Source organism: Megalops cyprinoides, chromosome 11 (genome assembly GCF_013368585.1).
Source record: "Megalops cyprinoides isolate fMegCyp1 chromosome 11, fMegCyp1.pri, whole genome shotgun sequence".
Classification (NCBI taxonomy): Eukaryota; Metazoa; Chordata; class Actinopteri; order Elopiformes; family Megalopidae; genus Megalops; species Megalops cyprinoides.
The window spans coordinates 35,941,129-35,963,646 of record NC_050593.1 but is presented as its reverse complement, the minus strand read 5'-3'; the positions used below and the strand labels follow the sequence as shown (position 1 = coordinate 35,963,646).

Genomic DNA, 22,518 nt, shown 5'->3' with positions numbered 1-22,518 from the left:
GTTAATACAAGGGTAGCCAGCATGCTCATTTAACCTTTCTTCACTGCAGCCTTCAATTTTCCGTGGCTGTAAATCTCTCACCAAATCCTGGGAGCAAATGTCAGTGTTTTCTGCGAAGTGCACAATTAATGCACCTGACTGGGTATTGGATGAGAGCCACTGATGGCAGATAGTAGTTCTCCTAGGGACAGATTAAATGGGAAATTATATTGGCTTTGTTATTGCTATACCAATCAATGACAGCCCCCATTTCTTATCAAAACACATAAGACACATTCACATGAGTCTCTTGCAACGATATGAAGTGTTTGGCATCCAGTGTGATGCAATAATAAACTCCACTGCATCAGCTGAATTATCCCGGGTTTCAGGATGAAAGGACTTCCTCAAACTGCTTCTATAATGTCCTCATGTCAAACTTGGTTTGCTGATTTCACATACATACCCAAAGAAGAACAGTTCCCTTTAGATTTTCAAGACAAATAGGGACAATTATCAGTCAGCAGTCTCCTTTTTTATGAAAAACAGAAGGACACATGATAATTATGTATGATTTTGATGAATAATTTAAGTTTTCACTCAAAGAAAATCAGGGAATCCCAAGACAATAGAATTGATTGGTAGCTGTACATAATTTTGAATTAATTAAGCAATGGGTTTTTGGGCACTGATGAAAAGAGACAACCACAGAATATTAAACAATTGTCTGTTTCCCCTAAAAGCTGGAAATATTTTGTAACAGTTATGTATATGTGTATCGTTAATTCTTTTGTCATGTTACGCTGAATTTGGGCACTTTTTTACTCAATGAAAGCAGTGTGTTTCAAGCAGTATTGCACAACCATTTTTTAAAAAAATACTTTTTTGTATTTTGTTCTACTTTTTTTTTTTGTAGCTTCAATGCTCAAGTAACATTGGCCTAAAACTATCACTGAAAGCTAAGCACACTGTTGCAGGTTGAGTGTAGGCTTTAAATTTTATTCGGGGGGTTTGCTGGAAGGAATTATTCTGTATAAATGCTGATGGAGAAACTGCAATGCACTTCCACACCTTTTAAAGCCCTGAGGCTACACTTTTTTCCTTCAGAAAATCCTCTTTTAATGTGCGTTGTGAAATCTGCATCAGTGTACAAAACAAAATGGTTAAAGGTTTAAGTCCCAAATTATTAATAACCAAGCATAATTTCTAAGCACACAGCACGCTGAGATGGAATATGAAGAAGCAGATGAAGCATTTGAAATGAGCAGGCCTGCATCCAGAACGCCCTGCGAATGGAAACGAAAACACTTTTTGTGCTTTTGGATTCCTGATTGCCAATGGCAAATGTTAAAACAAATGTGCTTCATTGCATTATGCAGATTGCTGTTGTCGCGGCCTATTTCTGTGAGCTTCACAGAGGCCATGTAGAGGCCAGGCTCTGGCTGGCAGGAGATCAGAGGTTATTCCACCCCATGTGTGGAGCGCACTGAAACGTATCTTCATGGGCTAATAGGACACACTTCCCCTCCAATGCATAAACATGTAAATCATTGCATGGCATCGAATCAAAGATCACTGATTGATTTTCTGGAGTTCAGTCCAGTGTGGCTTATTTTCCCTTTATGTGCTCAGCTGCTAGGCTAAATGTTGTATTTTTAAGGCTTGCTGGAAATAAGTAATTGCACCATTGATTAGGACATGCTGTTATGATTTCCAGTGATGTATATTGAGGCTTCATGAACATGACTTATATAACCAAATTAATATATAAATTAAAATATAGAATGCATTAATATACATCAGATTGGAGATCATTCCCATGCCGTTCAAAAGGTTCTCTTTCAACAGCTCTGTTTCAGTCCTTCAGGTCTTGTATGGTGATAGATGAGTTCTCTTTAGCTTGCAATTCTCATGTAGACATGCAAAATATATTCAAATGTAACTACATTTTCTTCATTAGACATTCAGTTATGTGAGAATGTTATTAAGATGTCTTCATAAAAAATGTAGATTCATGGAATAAATTCAGGGAGAGGAACAATGACAGATTTTTATGCAAATGTGAAGAATTTTGAGTACATCAGAGTGAGGTTCTATTTTACTGAGTATGGATTTCCTATTTTTACAGCAGACAGCAGGATTTATTCTGGCATACAGTAATACAAACATCATATCTGCAAGTGCACCGACATTCTTTTATATTTATGAAGTCTAAAGCAAAGTTCTGTGCTGAGGGAGAATGGAAATGAAAGAAAATTCAAGCACTCTGCCACCCGTGAGAATGCATACACAATATGTGTATTACCGCAGAATGTAAACCACACCATATGCTCTGCTCCACAAAGGAATTGCTTTCTGTAAAATGGCTCCTCCATATTACTTTAAAATGTGAAGACCACAATAAAAAGAAATCATGTTTTCTCCCTTTTTCACCCAATTTGGCACAAGCTTGTCTTTTAGCCTATCCTCCATGTTAGTGTAGGAGCATTGGCATGAAGCGAGTGCAGTCCTCTCATACACTAGGATGCAGCCAATGGCTGTTTTTCACACTGCAAGTCCCAAAGTCTACCAATGCAGGGTGAGCGCTGATTGGAGGATGGACCCATCCCCTCTGATGTCACTGGGCAGCAATCTGACAATTCATTGGAGGGAGCCTCAGCAGATCTCTGAAGGAACCCTGCTGACATACCCACCCACACCTCCTTTAAATTTTTCATACAGACTATTTAGAAATTGATCCATATTGAGTGATGCACAAACCATGTGTTGATCATGCTTAATATTAACAATACAGTTTTAAATACACAGCTCTGAAGTCATGTGTAGGAAGGTACTGTCAGCAGCAGTAGGGGGTGCTACACATTTAAAATCAGAAAATATATGCATTCTATTTGCATTCTGTATGCATTACTGATGTCCTCCAATGGATGTAAACAGAAACATAGCAGTGTAAAAGAAACTTAGCTCAGTCTTTGTAATCTGCTAAAATTATAATGTAATTATAAGTGATGTACTAACACCCTATTATGAAAAAATAGAGAGACCAAATGAGAACTTATCTACAGCTGTTGGGCGGACATGTGCTTTCAGAGTATAAATAATTGTAAAAAAAGTAAAATAATTAACAATCAATAGACCAAGCACACTCACATTAAACATGAAAAATGAAATTAAAAAAGTGAAATAGAAAAATCAATTTGACATGAACCAATTCACAACATCAGAGAAGCATATAGACTATTGAAGTGCATTTATCAAAATGGATTCCAATTAAAACTGTTTACTACATAAAGGGGCTTCATATATTCGATTGTTTTGATCACTTTTCCTGTTTAAATGGGTTGGCAGTGTTTGTAGAACATAGAATTGTTGTGATTCCAAAGTGCTTCACTCCCTCGTACCCCTGACATAACTGTTTGCCAGGATGAGTGCTGATTCTCCCAGTGGAGAGGTACTGAAGTGGCCGAGCTCACTTGAAGAACCAGAGATATTTTGGCAGAAATAGTAGCTTTACAACTGATTCAGACAGCAGAAAACGGTTTGGCTTCAGGATTCAGTGTTGATCTAAGCCGTTTTTCTTTTATCACTCGCATCAGAAATCTTTTGTTAAGATCACAAGGACTGTGTTGTGTGCTGCACTGTATTTACTGAAGACAGCAAACTGACATCTCTGCCACAAAAACCTCAGTCCATAAAGTAAACCCATTAAAGTGAAGTCTAGGAAACAGAGTCTATCATAAATCAGCTAGAAATCTGTATCAAATAGATATTCCTTTGCCAAAAACAATTGAAAATGCCATAGAGACTTGGCTTGTCATGTATGGAACATAACTGACTGAGTCCCATCAACAATATGTTCTATGTTCTTCATCTATGGAAGTACTCATGACTATTTTTATCCATACACATACATTATTAATATTCTATTCTGCTTACTACCTTTCAGAAGATGAGTGCACAGTTTGAAGGATGGAGAGTGTTATTACAGAGCCATGAGGAATTGTCTCATTTAATTTTATGAAAGATTACATACCCGCAGAAACATGCAGAAAATAAATGCCCAGGGTTAGCACTCTCTTCACCCAGAGGTGGTCCACCACATGTCATTTATCATTGCCTCATTGCCGGTGCAGTGTAGCCGGTCCCACTGCCCGTGGAGACATTACTTCTCTCCTCAGCGGTGTGTGTACCCATCACTGCGGAGATTGGTGGCATCTAACACAGCTGCTGAGGGACAGATGCACTCAGCCTGTCTGTAATTCACCGTAGGGACAGAAACAGGGGGTTAGAGCAGAGATACTCTCATTAGTATAAGGAGAAGAGACGGCTGCGTTATAAGCAACCAGCTTGTACCTAAATCCCCAGCTGTAATTACAGCCCTTCATACAAAGGTTAAGCAAATTCCGGCTTCATGCGGTGGCATATAAGAATCTTCAGTGACCTACTGTAAGCCTTCCTGCCCTCAAACCACACCCGTGATTTTCAGAGTCTGAGAGTGAATTCATGCTGACTTTCTATCTCAGTGTTCTGCAGAAACATTTGGAACAGTACATGCCACGTTACATTATTCATCTGCTCAGCAAAGACACTCTTCTATAAGGCGACTTGCATTTCATATAGTTTTACATTGAACGCATTGGAACAGTGTTGTTTGCCGAGCGGTCCTCAAATCCTCCTTTCCCAACCTCATCTTCTCACTAAACCTCAATCATCTGGCCTTTGGCAGCAAAAACATGTATTAAGGTATTAATATTTGCATTTATTCTTTTGTTGCTCCTGCCCATAACACTCATAGTGATGTAGTAAATTTAATTAAGAAACAGTAAAATATTTACTTAACAGTGGATTTACTAAGCTCCGTGACTACAGTAGATAAACCTAAACACCAAGTAAAAATGGTTTTTACTGATGCTAGATAGCTGGCTAGTCAGTTAATAGCTAGGAACTGCGTAATCAAAACACATAATATCATTGAGTATTTTCTTTTTAGTATTCCAATAATATGTAATATATCCGTAATGCTTCTTAAAGCTGCAGTTCCAACAGTCTGACAGCCAAGGGGATGAAATGCTAGCGTAGCGTGATGGATGATGAAAGTACAAAAATGGCGACACACTTAAATGGAATGGCCTCAGTGAGATTTCAGACCAGGATTTTGTGTTTTGGTATTTTTATTACTAGCACATATTTTAGCAATGACATTTGGTTAGATTATAATATCACATTGTTGAAACTTTGCATGCGAAAATGTCACAAACCTATCAGTGCAAATGTCAAAACATTGTGGAGAGGTTTAACAGTGGGTGGTAATAGCCTGGTTATTTCTGCTAAACAAACTAATGGTGCAATAAAATCCAGGACACTGCCACTTTTAACTGTTAATGATCTAGACAGCTACAGTGCTGATTTAGTTTGATTTGCTAAATATAGGCTCTAATATGAGGAGAGTATTTAGTGTTTGATCTGTGAGTAAACAATAAGTGCTCAGATTTTTTCCCTCTGACTCACTGCTGTGAGTGCCAGGTATAAACAACCGCAGCTTAACCGAAATGTGGTGTTTGTCTCTTTCCTGCGTGTATGATTTCCTTTTAAAATGTTGAGTAGATACTTATGAATACTGATGGATATTAGTAGTCTGTATGCGTAAAACACACATCAACACACACGCGCGCACACACACACACACATTATATGTCTGTGTAGCTGGGGTGGAAGCGTTCCTCTGGCCTGCTGCATCTTGTCATTAGGCCCTCAGGGCTTAGAATATGCTGTTATTCAGGTCAACTTAAATTCCTCACATTTTACACTGGGCCCATTTGCTTAGCCAATGCTGTTATCCAGGTTGACTTTCATGGCATGCGTTTTATTTGATTTTTTTTCTTCATTTAAACCACTTGATATTTATTGAAGCAATTGAGGTGTGGCACCAAGCTCAAGGGTGCAACAGTAGAGCCCTGCTCACGGATTAGAATTTGCAATTTTCTGGGTAAGAGCCCGGCACCTAAAGTAGTAGACCAAGCTGCTGGAAATGGTGCAAGTCTCCTGAATGCAATGGCTTCGCTCCTAACATGCCACAAGCTTGAAAGGAATTAGAGGCATTATGCAAAGGAGCTCTGCTCACTCTCTCATTTCAAACATATCATAAAAAATCTGTCAGATTAAAGGTAAAACCATCACAATTAAAATGGTACCAGTCGTTCAGTTCTAAATGTTGCAGATTAAATCGGCTCACAACAGACATCAAAGCGGTATCTTCAGAACTCAGAGAACTCAAAATATCATGTCATTACCTCAAACGATATTCTAAATCAAACATAAGTGAATGAATGTATTGCATTTAACTTGATATGTTTTAAAATGTATGAGTCATAAGCAATTCACTAGAATGTAAGACTCAAAAACCCACCCAAAAAACTCACCATGGTTACAAAATAGCACAGGGCAGGAACTCATGTTGTTGTTATTTTTTTCTATTGTATTTTCAAGTCCAGAATTATATGTACTCAACAGTGAGATGAGAACAATCATATTGAGTCAATGCTGCGGAATCATAGCTTCATAGTGTCATCTCTTACAAAGTGCTAAAATTCTATCATCTTTTATGACAGTAGTGCTGCCACTACTATTATAAAACGGATAGTTTCAATCCTCCTCTGTACTTGGTCAATTCAGAGTTACAGCCGTGTATATAATCAGGGTAAACCAAGGCTTAACCATTATATTACATTACACTACATTCATTTAGCAGATGCTCTTATCCACAGCAAGTTCCAGCACAATAGAACAGAAGTGTATCCATTCAAATTGAATGAGCAACAGTGTCAGACCAGGCTAACAACACTCCCAGACCGTTGAGTGGGAGCATAACGCTATTCAAGCTCTACCCTAAGTTAACTTGTGCAACCCGACTAGACAACGGAAGCCAAGAATGCTACTACATCAGTCGCAAACCATTAACCTTCTCATGTAAATATAAAGGCTCACATAAGCAAAACATACAGAAATGCACACTCCCAACTGATTCTAGCATTTAGTGGAACTGGAAGGTGAACACTGACAAAACAACAAAAGCTAATTAGGTATGTTGTAATGATAAAGGCAGGCGCAGAGAGTGGCTAGCTGTTTACACCACCTGGAAAGCAAGTGACATTGCGTGCGTCCTTTGTCCCAATAAATCGGCTCATTGACTTTGCTTGCTCGTTCTGCTCAGGGACTATATGGTTTGACGCGAGGATGACATCAAATAAATGTATTCGTTAAAATAACTTCTTTAAAATGGTAATTTGTCCTTAATGTTGTTTTGAATACAGGTTAATAGAGTAACACAGCAATGAGAAGCCATGGTATTTCATGAATAATGTCACAGCTGTACACACAACGCTCTGCTGTGTGTCGTGCCAAACAACACCCTTTAGCTGTGACTATATTTGCCACATACCATGGCCTCTCACGCCTTATTGCTGTATTTTAATCAGTACATTGATTCTCCTCGGAAACATCCCCCCTCTGCTTATTACGGTTCAGATGGCGAGTGCACAGTCTGAAGGATGGCGAGGCTTATTGCCGGACCATGAGGAATTGTCTCATTTAATTTTTTGAAAGCCCTGGTATTTGTCCACGTCTAGCGCAAATTAACCCGCGGTGCCGAGGCGCTCTGCATCTCGGAGGTGCTGTGTAAGCGAGCAGGGCAGGGAAGCCTCCCATTCATTTCCATGCAGGCCGGCGCCTTCAGTCACACGCATTACAAACCAGTTCCCATAGAGCAGCCGCTAAAGGTGGAGTGTTTCGGTCCCCCTTTTCCCCCAAGGATATTAACCACTCCCTTTTACCACGCGATGCGGGGATGTTAGGCTTATCTGAAGAGTCTTGTAAAGCAGCAAATTGGTCCTGCTGCTCCCATAAGTAAGACTGGGAAATTACGGCTGAGGCAGCTACACCTCAGAATCGGCCTCACTGACCCCCACTTAGCAGCGCCGCGAGCGCTAGCAGAAACCAGCTGTCCCTCGAGCACAGTAGGAAAACCTTGGTAATGTCTTGATCATATGAAAGGTATTTATATCTCGGAGCGTGATACAGAGAGGGAGAGGGATTTATGCGGGCCATTGTGCCGGCTGATGGATTGATGCCAGCAATGATTACACTCCTTATATTTTTACGACACTCAGCAGCGCTGGTTTCTTCAGTGTTATGGGGCCATTTTTTTTTTTTGCCAGTTTGCAAACGAACGTCAGTTAATCCTCGCTGGAAATATTCAAATGTGACACACACCACTGTACTCACATCTCCACCAGAATGAAGTCTGGCACCCAGAATTAGAATATCGCTCAGGGCGGGTTTCTGAACAAAAACAAGGGCTGCTTTCCAGTATTTTGCCAAGCTGTCACTTCATTGTCACATTGTGCAGTTAGAAAGATATATGACCTATTTTTTTTCTTTTTTATATAACCAATTATGTCGATAAAATTGCAAATGTTTCCTGCATTTATTCAGTGCAGTCATTTTTTTCTGCAGCTGGAAGACTGCAGTGTAACATCTTTGCTATCATTTGCTCACAGCCAAAAGCAGACTGCTCACTTCAATGTTCCCCTATGGAAGGATCCATTATATATCAGCATAATGAAGTGAAGCAATCTATCCCCAGGTTTCCTCCGCACTATTTTAATTGAATCGTCAGTATTGTAATATGCAATACGCTGTAATCTGCAGTTAACCCACTTTGTAGTTTGTATGATTAGCACAGGCGCATAAAGACAACAATAAAGCCACTATATATTGTTACAGTATTGTAAAGGTACTCTAATAGTTCTCTTTATAAGCTAGTAAGCCTTATCCAGCTGGCTATTCTTTCCATTTTGAAGGTATCTACACTGCCAATCCTTGAGAGGCAATTTCAGGCTCTGAATAGTTTCTGTTTTCACTAGGCAACTGGGGACTTGAACAATAAAATACTATGCAATTTGTTGGTTCTCTCTGTAAAATCAACACTGCTTATCTCTGAGTGCAGTATGTACCTACCAACACAATATCATCACAGCCTCCTAGCACTTGAAATATAACTCATTTGTTTGCTTGCATCTGTTTCAGGGGAGGAAGAGTCTGCTTCTAAGTTATATAAACAAACCGGAGCTGGCTAGCAAGGGACACTGGATAACATCTGTGTGATGGTGCATGGATCTGCCATCCTGTCATCTTACAATCACAATCAAATATATCTAATTTAGGAGCTTCATTTTACTTTATTCACCAGCCTTTACTATAGTTTGTGCTGGTTATAACATTGAACACTTACTTAACACAAATATCCAATTTAAGACAAAATGGCATTCAGAGCAATTTTATTCTTTTATTATTTTTTTAACTGGTGTCTTATCAAAAAATCTTTCTGTAAATGCCCCTGGAACTGAAAATAGATACAATTTTCAGTTATTCTAAGAGAATAAACACTGTTATACTGGAATAACAGAATAAGCGTTACCTAGTTTGATGTAGCTGTAACCGTAAAGCTGTTGCTGTTGTAGTTTATTATATTTAGTTCAGTGTATTTGGAGAGGTGAAGCACTCTGTTATTTTGGTATGTAACACATCCAAAAGCAGTAACTCTATCCTCTGCTGGGCCAAGCAACCTGAATGGCCAGTGTCATCCCAACAATTTAGGGTAACCAGTGGAGTGAAAATTTGTTACATAACATACCCCAGAATAGGTATCAGTAGTTATGCTTGCTAAAGTCTTCGTTGTTCTGGATATGAAATATTTATTACATTACATTACATTACATGCATTTAGCAGAAACCCTTATGCATATCGACCTCCAGGATAATAGAACATAAGTGTATACATTCAATTTAAACAAGCAACAGTGTCAGACCAGGCTAACGCTCCCAGAGCAGGATCACTCGATGTGAGTTTCAAGAGCTTTGACTTACTCTGTTCTATGACATTTATTTCCACTGCCAAGATATGTGTGTGGACCCAGTTAAACTGTTAGATTTTTTTCTTAATTTATCCAACAAAATAATACAATCAAATAGAAGATCAAAAGCCCTTGTCAAATCAGTTGAAGTACAGCTGGAACTTTGCTCTGATCCACTAAACAAGTCAAGCTGTGTCCTTTTTTCACTGCGGACGTGGCATTCTTCTGTATAATTGCACAAAATAATACAGTACAATTTTACACAGTAACCTGCAGGTTGCACATTGGGCTGTTGGTGATGTGACACACTTTGAATAGCTGCAGAGCTGTTGGAAGCGAAATAAAAACATGTCCATTCAGTGACTATTTCCAAGAAGCTTCAAAATGATTAGATGATTTTCTAAATGTTCACAAATACATTTCAATTAAACAGTTTCAGACAGTATCGCTCCATTTTATTTTTAAACATCATCTTGCTTTGCGCTTGTTCAACAACCTGAAGGATCAGATTGAATTTCAGAGCTACTGTGCGCAGAATAGAATTCGCTTGCAGCCCAAAGGTTGGATGTTAAAAGGAAGCTGCTGTTTTACCCATGACCTGTGTAGACATTCACTCTAACCTGCCTCAGTAAATTACCTAGGTGTATACGTGAGTGATGTAAGTCACCTTAGAGAAGGACATCTGCCAAGCAAACAGTCAGATGAAAATGCCCTTTGTGATGAGATTTTCAGTCTCGGCTCATTGTGGAGCCTCAGTGTGCGCTGGCCGGATGTCATCAGCTCTGATGAACATGTAAGCCCTCTGTGACAGAGACAGAAAGCACAGGGTTCATCTCAGGTCTGTTTCCCGCCAGGTCCGCTCTCTCCTGCTGCTGCTTACATCATTACCTCTCTGCCAGTTCGCAGACATGTCCAGCAACACAAGGGTGTTTCAATGTGAGGCGTTTAGCCTCAAATACGCCCACAGCGCATGCTATCCGTCAGATGAGTTTTTATTATTGCAATTATCATTAAGATGTTTTATTCTCTTCTGCAAGGCTAATATTGGTGATGGATGTCAGTGCGAAGAAAGGCCTGTTCTGCTAAATTAAATGTGTTGCTCATTTGCAGATTTCCGCACTGAATTTGTTGCTTTATTTACTGGCGTTTTGCTGGTTCTGGACGGGGATGGCTGTGCGAGGCCTGCATGAGGAGGCTTATTAGGATGATGTGGAGCATTGTCAGCAGGGAGGGGGAGTACAGGGTGGGGGTTTTAAATGGCTTCTGGTGTCACAATCCCTGGAGGGTCCCCAAAACAGGTGTGATGCAGGTGATCAACTAGCCAAATAGAGATCAGCAGATGGATTCATAGATCCATCATAAGGATTCATAGTCTATGATTTCATTTTCTGTTTTTTGTTGTTTTCCTAAATTCACTTTGACAGCAGATGCGACATTGAAGAGTGAAAACGCCGATGTCTAAGGCTTCCCTCCTCTAAACAGATTTTTCATTTGCATTTTGGAAATAGAAAGCAGCTTCTCCTCTGCATCCACTATAGACTTCAGAGATAGTCTGTATGTTTTATTAAAGGCTTGCTGTGGCAAATAGGAAGCACTTGAAAGTCTGCTTTGTTGAAACATATGCAATATGAAAATACAGACAAAACTCCTGCCCCTTTCCAAAATAATAATAAAATTTACAATCTCTTTCAACTCGTGTCTGTGCCATGCAATATTTATTTGGGGCCTGCTTTCAAAATAAACATACGGATTGAATGGATAATGAACAAGTTTTAATATTAGTTACTGATGGAAATACATTTCCATGAATATTCCAGCTACACTCAGAGCCACAGTGTAAACAGTGAGGCATCTGAAATAATACACTTCAGGAAGACTGATCTGTGGGTGGAAGTGAATATATCACACATTGGCACAAACATAATGCATTCCTGGTTCATAAGACAACCACCCAAAGAAGAAATTTTAGAAATAATATTTCAGTAAAACTTTGTCTTCAGTCCATGGGGAGGAAAAGTTCTGGCAGTGCCAGAGACTGAGGCACTCACCCACAGCCAGAGAGGGTTTACACAATGCATGTGCCTCAGTGCATCAAAGGAGAGGCAGCTCTCACAAACTGAAATTCACAAACTGCACACCTGAAGTTTAGATACTGTTTAGACACTAGGTGTCTGATGAAGACATGATGATTTTGCCAATGTCGGAGTACTTAGTTTTACGTAACTTGTTACATAACTGCACGACAGTAGTTATTTTCGCATGAGCAGTAAAGCACCAGTAGGAGCATAGTGAAGATGACTCTGTAATGGTGTGCGTAGAACTCTCAGCGAGGTATCGCTCATGCATCACGACCCTGCAAGAACCAGCACAGTAAACGTCACGGAGTGTGTCGGAGGCAGCGTCTTTCAAACGGCTCGCTTCGGCGCGTCCCTGCGCGAGCGTGTGAAGGTGACACACTGCAGCCGCATCAAGGCTCATTCAGCAATATGCTATTTAAATATAAAAAAAAAAATCTGCTGAATGCTCCTCCTATCCACTGCCATCACTCTGAGCAGCGCTGCCACCTTTTACAACCTAGATTTTGCATTTAGCGTAGCAATTTTGCTTACTCCGCAAATACCAGGCGAGATATAGATGCAAATGCGAGCGAGATGAATCCTTAACAAATATGCTGTATTTTTGCAGGAAAAAAAAATTCACATTATTATCAGGCCAATAATGTAGTAGTTGGCTGAGTTTAGGCAATTATGAAATGCAACACGGAGGCTATCAGGAGACCACTTACTTGATATTGGGATTTCTGGAAGGAAATAAAGTCACAAAGCACAATGGAATTGAGGAAACTGAGGAGAACAGCCCTGATAGGGGGATAAAATTGCACTGAGTAATTTTCTACACACTCTCAAAGTGTAGCTGGGCCAGCATAATGTAGGTATTTATTGATACATACCATCACTCAGTTCTAGTCTTGTTTTCATACCACAGTGCTGTCAAAATATACTTACACAAATATGTATCTTCATATCATCATATCTTCATCAGTCACCTATATGTATGATGTGATATCCCTGAGTAACGCATGTGTGTATGTACTCACAAATGGATTTGTAAGTCTAATAAAAATGAGTGGATGAGAAAAGTTTTTTTTTCCCCAATGGCCTTTTTTGCCTTTTTAAGTGGCATTATTTTCAATGTCAGTGTCTCAGTTTTTCAAGGTTGTTTCCTTTTTCTCTGAAAGCGGGTTTAGCTCATGCCTTATGTGTACCTGACACCAGAGTATGTACCCATTGCCTGTGTGCCTTGCGGCTTCCTTATCTCAGTATTGATTAAACTCAGGTAATTGTGTTAAATTCCTATCTGATCAGGAAAAAACAGTACACTGAACACTGACATATTGGCTTTATACACATAACCTTTCCTGTCTGTGTGGTGAATGAGTAAAGTAAGAAGTAATGAAAAAAAGCAGAAAACTTCAAAAAGAGTTCAATGTTTTAGGGTATTTACCCAGAAAGTGCTGCTCTGCTCCAGAGATTGTGACATTGTGCCATAGAAAATACATGGTTTCCAGTGATTTCCGAAAATAGGAAAGGATTTCTTGGCCTGAGGCCCTTTGATAAGGGAGTGATGGCTTCTTTGTAAGAGAGAGTCAATTAAATTTAAAAGGTTTTGTGTAAAATGTCTGAAACGGAAAGACAGCCTCCGTGGCAGATAGCTTCCTGAGTCTTGGATGTTTATCAGCGTGTTTTATTGACAAAGATATAGATTTTAGATACTGGAGCCTTTCTCAGGAGCTGAATTCCTTTTTATTTTCCTGATGCCACAGTGTTGAGGCTCACTTCCTCACTTAGAGATTTCCAGAAAACAGAACGACGAACAACGACACAAAATATACTAACTTAAGTTACAGTCAGATCCTGTAAAATCTATAATGTAATACGTGATTTCTGCAATGAAATTGCAGCTGCACTGAAAGGCTCTTCTTGTGGTTTAATAATTAACATCACACACTAGTATGCACGTTTTATGTTGTGCATAATATATATATATATATATATATATATATATATATATATATATATATATATATATATATATATGTTTTGACTTCTTGTTCATTCTTTAAAAGCCATTCTTGATCACTTAATCGCATAAAAACAGATTCTTAATGGTTATGTAAGTTGTCGGTATAAACAAAGCTACATCTTACTCCATGGAATTTGAATTTACATTCATTTAAAATCATGCTAACCTGGCGCTATAATGCAGAGGAGATGTAACCAGCTCTGGGTGATGGAGGCAGACTGGCGCAAAGCTAGAGGGATTACAGTCAGTTTCCACCAAGACTTTAAGAAATATCAATATTTCAGTGAAAGTAAATGGTTTAAACGGTGGAGGACGGCTCCTTGGACATGCTTTGAAGACTCCCATGAAGATCAGACACAGAGGTGGGAGATGCAGCATGCTGGCATCGGCACAGGGTGTTCTCGTGGAAACCAGTTCCTTGCTTTCATTATGCACGTTAACCGTACGCTAAGGAAAGGAAGAACAGGATGGTTAACTGAGTGGTGACGGAGAGGAAAACACATTTATTGGTACGTCTTAATTTAGTTATGAAACAGTCATTGGATAAAGTACCGGTACGTTGGACTGTTGTGTCAGTCCTCAAATCTTCACCGGCTAACTAATTAAGTACCATGTGAAGGATCAGTGTCCTCCTTGTAATAATTTGGAGAGCTTTTTGTGATGCTCCACAGATGTCCCATGTTGAGAGAGCGTAGGAAAGGCCCACACAAACGCCGCCACCTAGAAAAATACTTCCCTCTGAGGAATTAGTTTAATATAAAATCCCATGCTCTAGAATTCCTTGTTCTATGTTCCCCTCACTATGATTGATATTCAGTGCCCCTCTCAAACCAGTTGAGAACCAGTTTCCAACAAGACAGCTCTAGCAAATAGGATCAAGTGCACCTTCTCTACTTTACTGTTGCAGTACTTTACTTACCTGTCCACAGCTGTTGCAGTACTTTACTTACCTGTCCACAGCTGTTGCAGTACTTTACTTACCTGTCCACCAGACTTTGCAAAAGGTGACATATTTACATTCGACACACTTTCTGGTTATCTCACATAATATCAGGTGATTATCATTCTTGGACATAAAATGCTAACACAATATAGGTCACATCACAATATAGGTTTAATTACATTAAATTTCTCCGGCACATGTGATTTTTTGTATTTGTTTACAAAGAACAAAATTCAACAAATTTCCCTGGGGCTCATTCAGATATATTATACGGATTGCTGGGTATTTCAACATGTTTATACACACAAACCAAATTTTAAAGTTTAATGTGTGTATCAAAATCACAGGAAGGACTCTCTTCTTTTCTCCTGTTGAAGCAAGGAAAGAAGCGTCACTGTAAGTTTTGTGTAAGGAAGGGTGTAAGTTCCTATGGCTGACGTTCTAATTTGACGTAACAGCTCTATCTCAACAGAAACAAGCATTTGGTATTCAGCACCCTTCCCAAGAATCTTGCCTAATAATGCTCGTCTTGTAAAAAGTGAGAACTTACTTTAGGCTCCATAGCAGCTGCTTAATATAAATGACACATGATAATGGATTCAATCTGCTGTGAAAAGATAAATTATATGTGGAAAGTAGACAAAATTGTCAGAGTTGGCCATGCCCAATTAAACATCCTTAGGTATCGGAGAATGTTAATGATGTTCCCACCAAATCAGCTTCTGCTTAGATGGTGAACACTAAATGATGTTAAATGGATAATTTTCCCATAAATATGTTATGAAAAGTATAAAGCTGTTATGAACCATGTCAACACAATTCTACTTCTCTTCATGTTATTCTGCCAATTAATATGTATTTCCTTTCCTCTCTCAGAATGTCTTTCCCTTTTAACAATAGTTTTCATCTTTTCATTGTCTGCTATGAATAATGAAAGCCCATCTTCATGCACAAACGAGCCGTGATTTCCTTGCTGCTTCGTTATGTCTGGTACAGTGCACATGTCATGTGCTTTCTGAGGAGATCAAAATTGATCTTAATTACCTTTTACTGAAAATCGGAACGATGTCCTCATTCAAGTCTCTTATGACCATTTGAGTCATAGGGAAATAATCTGAGAACATGACGCATGAATATAAGTCTGGAACATTGTTTTTTTTTTTCTAACAGAAAATAATGTCAAAATCAAAATGCAAAAACATATGCATTTATGTTCCAGTCTCAATATGGCTGAAAACGTGATATTATTTTAGCTCAATGGAACACAAGCTTCTTAATCACTGACAGATGAGTGTTACTTTATTCTGATTGCTGTCTTACAGTGGTCAGTATGCCGCTAACATGAACAATCAGCTAATCTTCCTGAAGACTGACGGCTAAAAACTGTCCAAGTAGTGGCTGGAAACAATATAGAACTGATTAAACATTGTGGATATGATTTTTATCTGTTCAGTTACGTAAGTAGACGCTTGTAGAAAACTGTCACTCTGTGAGGTGTTCTTAATGAAGAGATTTAACACTTCAGATGAAGGACAACTGCCAAGTGAAAATGTCCTGACACAAATCATTGCCATGCTTCCAAAGCCTGGACCAAAGTGTGGTCAATCACCATTTCCACACAGACATTTTCAAATATTACTTTTGCCATGCATTTGCCAAATCAAGAACATATCTATCAGACTAACAATCAGGTCCTCTGAGCTTTCTTTCCCTGGGCACCATACCTTGTAGTTACACACATTTTTTACACATCTATTATTTATGTTCTCATTTTAAATCAGTGACTCGCTGCTTGGCCGCCACCATTTTCACATTATGTGGTGGTAACCTGATGGTAACCAGATACCATGGTAACCTGATGCTAACCCGGTTGCCACTGGTTAGCCGAAAGGCAGCACTGTTCCCTGACTCTTCACTGAGCATGACTGGCCTTTAAAATGACCAGCCTCAGCTGCACCTGAGCTTGAGGCATTTTTGCAGCGAATTGATCTGGGTGAGTGTAGGCTGGTCCACAAAAGTTAAACTTCTCAGCTTGGCTTGAAAAGTTTCAAGGATTTTTCCAGGGTCTGAAGAATTTGCACAGTAGGTGTGACTTGAACAGTTAAAAAGCAAAATACCATATGCATACTGTATATAGCAAGCATGCTCCTTATACAAATTCAGATAAGATTATAGACCCAGTGGCTTGACCCTGCTCAATACTTTAAACATCCCCACTCTCTACACCAACATTACAGTGTTTTGTTTTTTGGAAATTCTTCAGTTGTAAATGTGGCCATTCCCCGGTGAAATGAGCCCTTCGGGAACATATCCTGAGCATATCTGGCATTGTGCTGTCTGTGCTGTGTAATGTCTGTTCCCCTTTGACTCCTCATGTGATAGACAGGGCTGTAATGATGATAAATATTGGATCAGTACCCTGTCATGTACTGGAATGGGACTTGCCAATGTTTGTGGAAATTCGGAGAATTATACCCGTTATTTCTTAAACAGAACTTGAAGTAGAACAATCAGCACTCATCCAACACATTTTTTGAGAGAGCATTATTCAACAGGAGGCCCATTTCCGTTTGCCTCAGTTTTGGGTTTAAAAGTTTCACTGTGAATATAAATTGAAACACTGCAGGGTTTTTGTTTAGTGTATGACCGGCCATAAAAAGCCTCAAAACATTTTCCACCTCCTGTGAAATGATTGCCATGCTCTGGGAAAGCATCAATCCAAGATGGTACCAAGAAGTAGTCAATGAACAAGCAAACAAACAAAAAAATAGTTGAGCCAACTGTCCGAACATCTTCAAAACAGCCTCTCTTCTGGGACTTGGTGCAATTTTCTGAGCCAAGTTTCTCTCAAGCATGGTATAATAAGTGAAGCACAATGAGCACACGGACAGTGCAGGAAGAATGGATATTCTGCAGAGGGCATTTTCACCCCCACAATGAAACAGTGCCTTCACTGCCCCAGTTTTGGTCCAGATAATATTGAACTTGCGAAATTCTGTCTTCTGTCTCATCCTGTCTGCTCCTGTCTTCCACAGCCGGTGTTGCAGAGAAATACGTTTCAGAAATACATTTTAAAGCCTCCCAGCTAAAAACTCAAAATCTCGTGAAAAATACAAAATACGAGACAAAAATGCAATATGGTTGTAACATGGAAGGGGTGCCTTGCTCTGGAAAATTTGGAAACTATTTTATGAATGAATTATGAAGACATTAAAAAAATTAGTAGCTGGGAGATTTTTGTGTCAGGTTGTGAATGATGAAAAACACATTAAATTGGTAATAGCTGGACAATGGTAAATTGCCATACATAGAAATTATGTATTTTATATAGATAATTATTAATGACCTTCCGTGCATTCTTTAATTTTTCTTCATAAAAGTGTGCCACGTCATCAGTTTCAGTTCTAGTCTTTTAATACATTGTGGTTTGCCTTACAGTACGCAATATCAAATGTTTGCCAAAAAGCAGGAAGGCATTGAAGATCACAGAAAAAAAAAACCAGAAGGAGTGACTATCAATTAGCCTATCAGGTTGTGCAAACACATTGCCTTTAAGATTTAATTAGATCAATGTTTGACAAGACACGGTTAAACTCACCAGAGAGGGCTGTGCTCCTTCTCACTTCACACACAATGCATATTCTGCTCCTTTTTTTCACATCCGACAGCTTACTTTTTTCTCATATTCACCCCCCATCGAGAGGTCTGGTATCATGCAGGTACACCCTGCTATCTTTTCCCCCTGTTCTTTTCTGTTGGAGTATCCCCTCCTTTGACATGAGCAGAATTCCCTGCCCTAAAGCTCATATCCAGGCCTGAAAGGGTGGCCTAGCCCTTGTCACTACCATTAACACACAGCCCAACAAGACATGTGGAGGAATCCTGAAAGCATGACAGCTGCTACCATTTTTTTTTTTACCTCTGCAACGGAACAGTACCTCTGCAAATACCAATTTTACGCACACCAACTGTAGCAGTTGTGACTTGGACTAAGATAATGAAAATTGATCCCAGTCAGACAGGGGTATTTGATTTCTCCATTGAATCATGACAAAATCATTAAAAAAATTGGACAGTCCGTGAGAAGACTATTTACTTGTTAATTTGTTTGCTTCTAAGCAAACAAGCAGATTGTGCAACTTTAACAACTTCATTTGATAAATGGATCACTGCTTTGGTAACTAGCTAGAAGAAAAGAGAAAATATGATTGCTCAGTATTGTATTAAATTTGCAGCTGCACATGTACAGTAAAACTGTTGAATTTTTTATCTACTTTTAGAGCAAGTTAAGTGCTGTAATAACACGCACTCCACATTTGTCTTACATTTTACAATTTTATGGATTACACTCTACATTTGCTTTTAAAAATAATCATCGGACTGCATGGGACAGAAAAGTTAAATGTTTGAAAAGCCGCTGTAGCTAACATTAAAATAAATCCCATATAAACAAGAGAAGATACAAGCTCTCACAATTATACACACACTGAGCAGAAAATTAAGTTCTAGAACATGCCATTTTATGTTCACAACGGAGTGGCTTGCAACAGCAATCGTTCTGACAGACAGCTATCTGTGATATTCAGAAGGAGTGGTGCTGCCAATTTGCAAAGCCTTTGGGGCATTCAGGACCCTGGAGAGTGTCATCTACAGGCAGATATGGCTGAAGCTGATTGGTAACCAGTCAAGAGATTTCTTGCTGCCTGTCGGTGAATTCAAGAGGCTGACCCCTGAGCCACTCCCCAGAAGGAAGACGTCATGTGTGAGCCCAGGACCGGCATATTTTTCTATATTTTTGCTTGTCCTGATACTCCCTCTGTTTTGTCCTCTCCTCCAAGTCTTAAGGGTCAAAAAAATGACTTTTGAACATCATACAGCCTAGTTGTGTATCTCTGGCTTTTATGGAGTCACCACTTGACATGGTGGTTTGTGAGAAACTTAAGACAGCTTGAGATTCTCAGAAATGGAATGTGATACCTAATGCTGTGTCTAGTCTCACTAAAATGCCACAGATAGAATTTATTACACAATATGCATGTAACAATAACTGCTATGTAGGTTATATCTGTTATGTAAAGTAATACTGAGACCGAAACAGTGAGACTGAAATATAAAAAGACACACAAATTCAATGCTCTAATTCTAATGAAGGGTGCAGTGGGATCTTTAAAGTGACTCAGAACCTCAGTTTTAGTGTTATACTCAAAATGTGTTGTCTCCTCCACCACAGTGTCCCCACAACTGCATTGTTTTTTTTTTTTTTCTTGGTCTAGAGGGAAAACTGTTCCACCAGCACTTTTGCTGGCAGTGACCTGGCTTCTCCAGGAGGTCTCCCATCTGGGCAGGCCATCTAGCTTCAGGAGAAGGTAACGGTGTTTTATGGCTGCTGGCCAAGAATAAACTTTGTTATTTGCTAGGGCGGCAATCAGGAGTTTAAGTTTCTGGTGATCCAGCCATTTCCTCATCGGGCTTTGTAGGCACTGTTTGACTTTCTTCATTGATCATTTCTGACAACTACCTCTGCTACCACAGCTCTTCTCCCAGGGCAAAGCTAAAAAATCTAATAGGTTAAAAATTATAGGATTAGTACTTGTTAGTTATTGCTTTAACAAACTGTAAACTCCAAAGCTCCATTTGTCAATAAATTATTACATAATTTGTCTGAATGCATCTGAATGAATTAGTATTAATCATAACTCATAATATTTGCGGAGTTGTTCCCGCTTTCGGGTCATGTTGACACTCAACAAATTGGCTTGAGCAGCTGCAAAATTCAAATTGTCAGAATTCTGAGAGGCAAAAAGGTTAATATTTCCATCCGACTGTAAGAACTTGAAAGCTACAGCTGATTGAACAATGATTTGAAGGGATTCTGACGATGATATTTCAGGCACGATGATGAGCTGCATTCCATGTGCTTACGGAGGCATATAATAGAGCAAAAGGCATCTGCTGTAATTTGCGTAGCGACGGGGAGCTCATTTAGCTCAGTGTTAAGCACAATATGGAAGTGGTACTTGTTTAGATTCTGGAAATCAGTAATTTTAAAAATACCACATATTCATGAGTAATTATGTAACTCCCATATGCAATTCAGCCTGGGATGGAAGTAGTTAATTAATTTTTTAAACTTCGATGGCGATTTCCACAACGAAATGCCTTTGCATTGTATGTCGCACTCCACCAACAGGCAGTGCCCATAAAAGGGAAAGAAGATAATTTTAAAAAATCAGCGGGAAACAGCTATGTTTTTAAGTCGTATTTATAATGAATCGAGTTTTGCAGTGTGCTCGAGAACGCAAACAGCTCTTCAGCAGCTGAATTCCGCGGACGCGATGAGCAGATTTACTTTGCCGTTTGATTTGCAGGTGCAGAACTTCGCCACAGTCACTCGCCTTCCCCTTTAAACCGTGCATTTATGTGCTGTCTCTTTAAATGTACGCCTGGCTGGCGATTTCTGGAGAATAGCGGCGTTTAACTGTTGGTTGACGTCACTAAACTCTTCTGGTGGCTGTGTGGAGAATAGGGAGAATGAGAGAGGTTTGGCCAGGCGAGCGCACAGTGGAGCTACGCGCCGGACAACCAGGCAACCGCGAGTCCTCTTCAGTAAGTGTGCCGTGCTCTTCTCCTTGTGTTTGTGGAGTAAAAAAGCAGCGCTAAGAAGTACATTCACTGCATTTATCTTACTTGGAGCAAATTGGAAATAGTTTTGCGGTAAACGCATCATATTTTGTGAAGATACGCACGAGTCTAGTCGATTTTTGCATCTTTTGTGCAGCAGTTCCGCAGGTAAACAATGAGGATTTGTGTCGTAGGTCTTTGATGGGACGTTTTACTTCTGTTAAAATGCAAACGGAGACTGTTTCTCCTAGTTCGGTTCAGCTGACATTGCACCAGACTCCGAAAGCTAAAACTTTGTCGCGATAGATGGCTGACGGGGGAAAGAGTCGCGGAGATTGCAGGGGTGATTTATAACTTTTGCTTCAATACGAGCTACGAGTGTGAGGTGAAAATTTACGATATAGTGGCATATGCATCGGAAATCGTAAGAAAGGCGTCGCAGTTCTAGCCACAGTTCCATGACATCTTAAACCGTGCAAAATAGTCTTAAACAGTGTATATCCGTGCCGGTTTTACTGATACACGACGCGATCATGGGATATTGTTACCTGCATTCGATATTTACACTACTTTCGAAAATGTTGACAATTTCAGGTGCGGAAAGTGGCATGCTTGGTTAAGAGCAACGCATTATTTTCAGACAATCGATTTAAGCACTTTGTTGTTTATGACTTTTGTTGTACTTTTATTAGTATTTTTTAACAGAGCCGTATTATACGATTAAAAAAAAACTACAGAATGCGCATAATTCTGTTTCCATTTTTCGGTTTTGGTGGAATCACTCAAAGCCTTAAAATTTGAATGCTTTATTCATTAGAAAAACTGCCAGGTGTTTATCCGCCTGCATGATCTGATATTGCACTTTGCTGAAAATATTCTGATGCATGCACGTTTGATGCTTTTCTTTTTAAACCACTCAAAACTGCCTGTTTATTACCGTACAACATTAAAGGGAAGTACCTTCCTCATCATCATCATCAT

The 22,518-nt window shown here is 39.4% G+C and overlaps 1 protein-coding gene across 3 annotated transcripts in view; it reads left to right on the top strand.

Moving 5' to 3' along the window:
- The first annotated feature begins 21,440 nt into the window (after positions 1-21,440).
- LOC118785663 (PTB domain-containing engulfment adapter protein 1) overlaps positions 21,441-22,518 on the top strand; it is an 81,128-nt gene continuing 80,050 nt past the window's right edge. For all 3 annotated transcript variants that reach the window (XM_036540500.1, XM_036540494.1, XM_036540495.1), the window contains exon 1: positions 21,441-21,522. In XM_036540500.1, the coding sequence (XP_036396393.1) occupies positions 21,448-21,522 (75 nt within the window). In that variant the 5' untranslated portion in view covers positions 21,441-21,447. The remainder of the gene's footprint in view (positions 21,523-22,518) is intronic.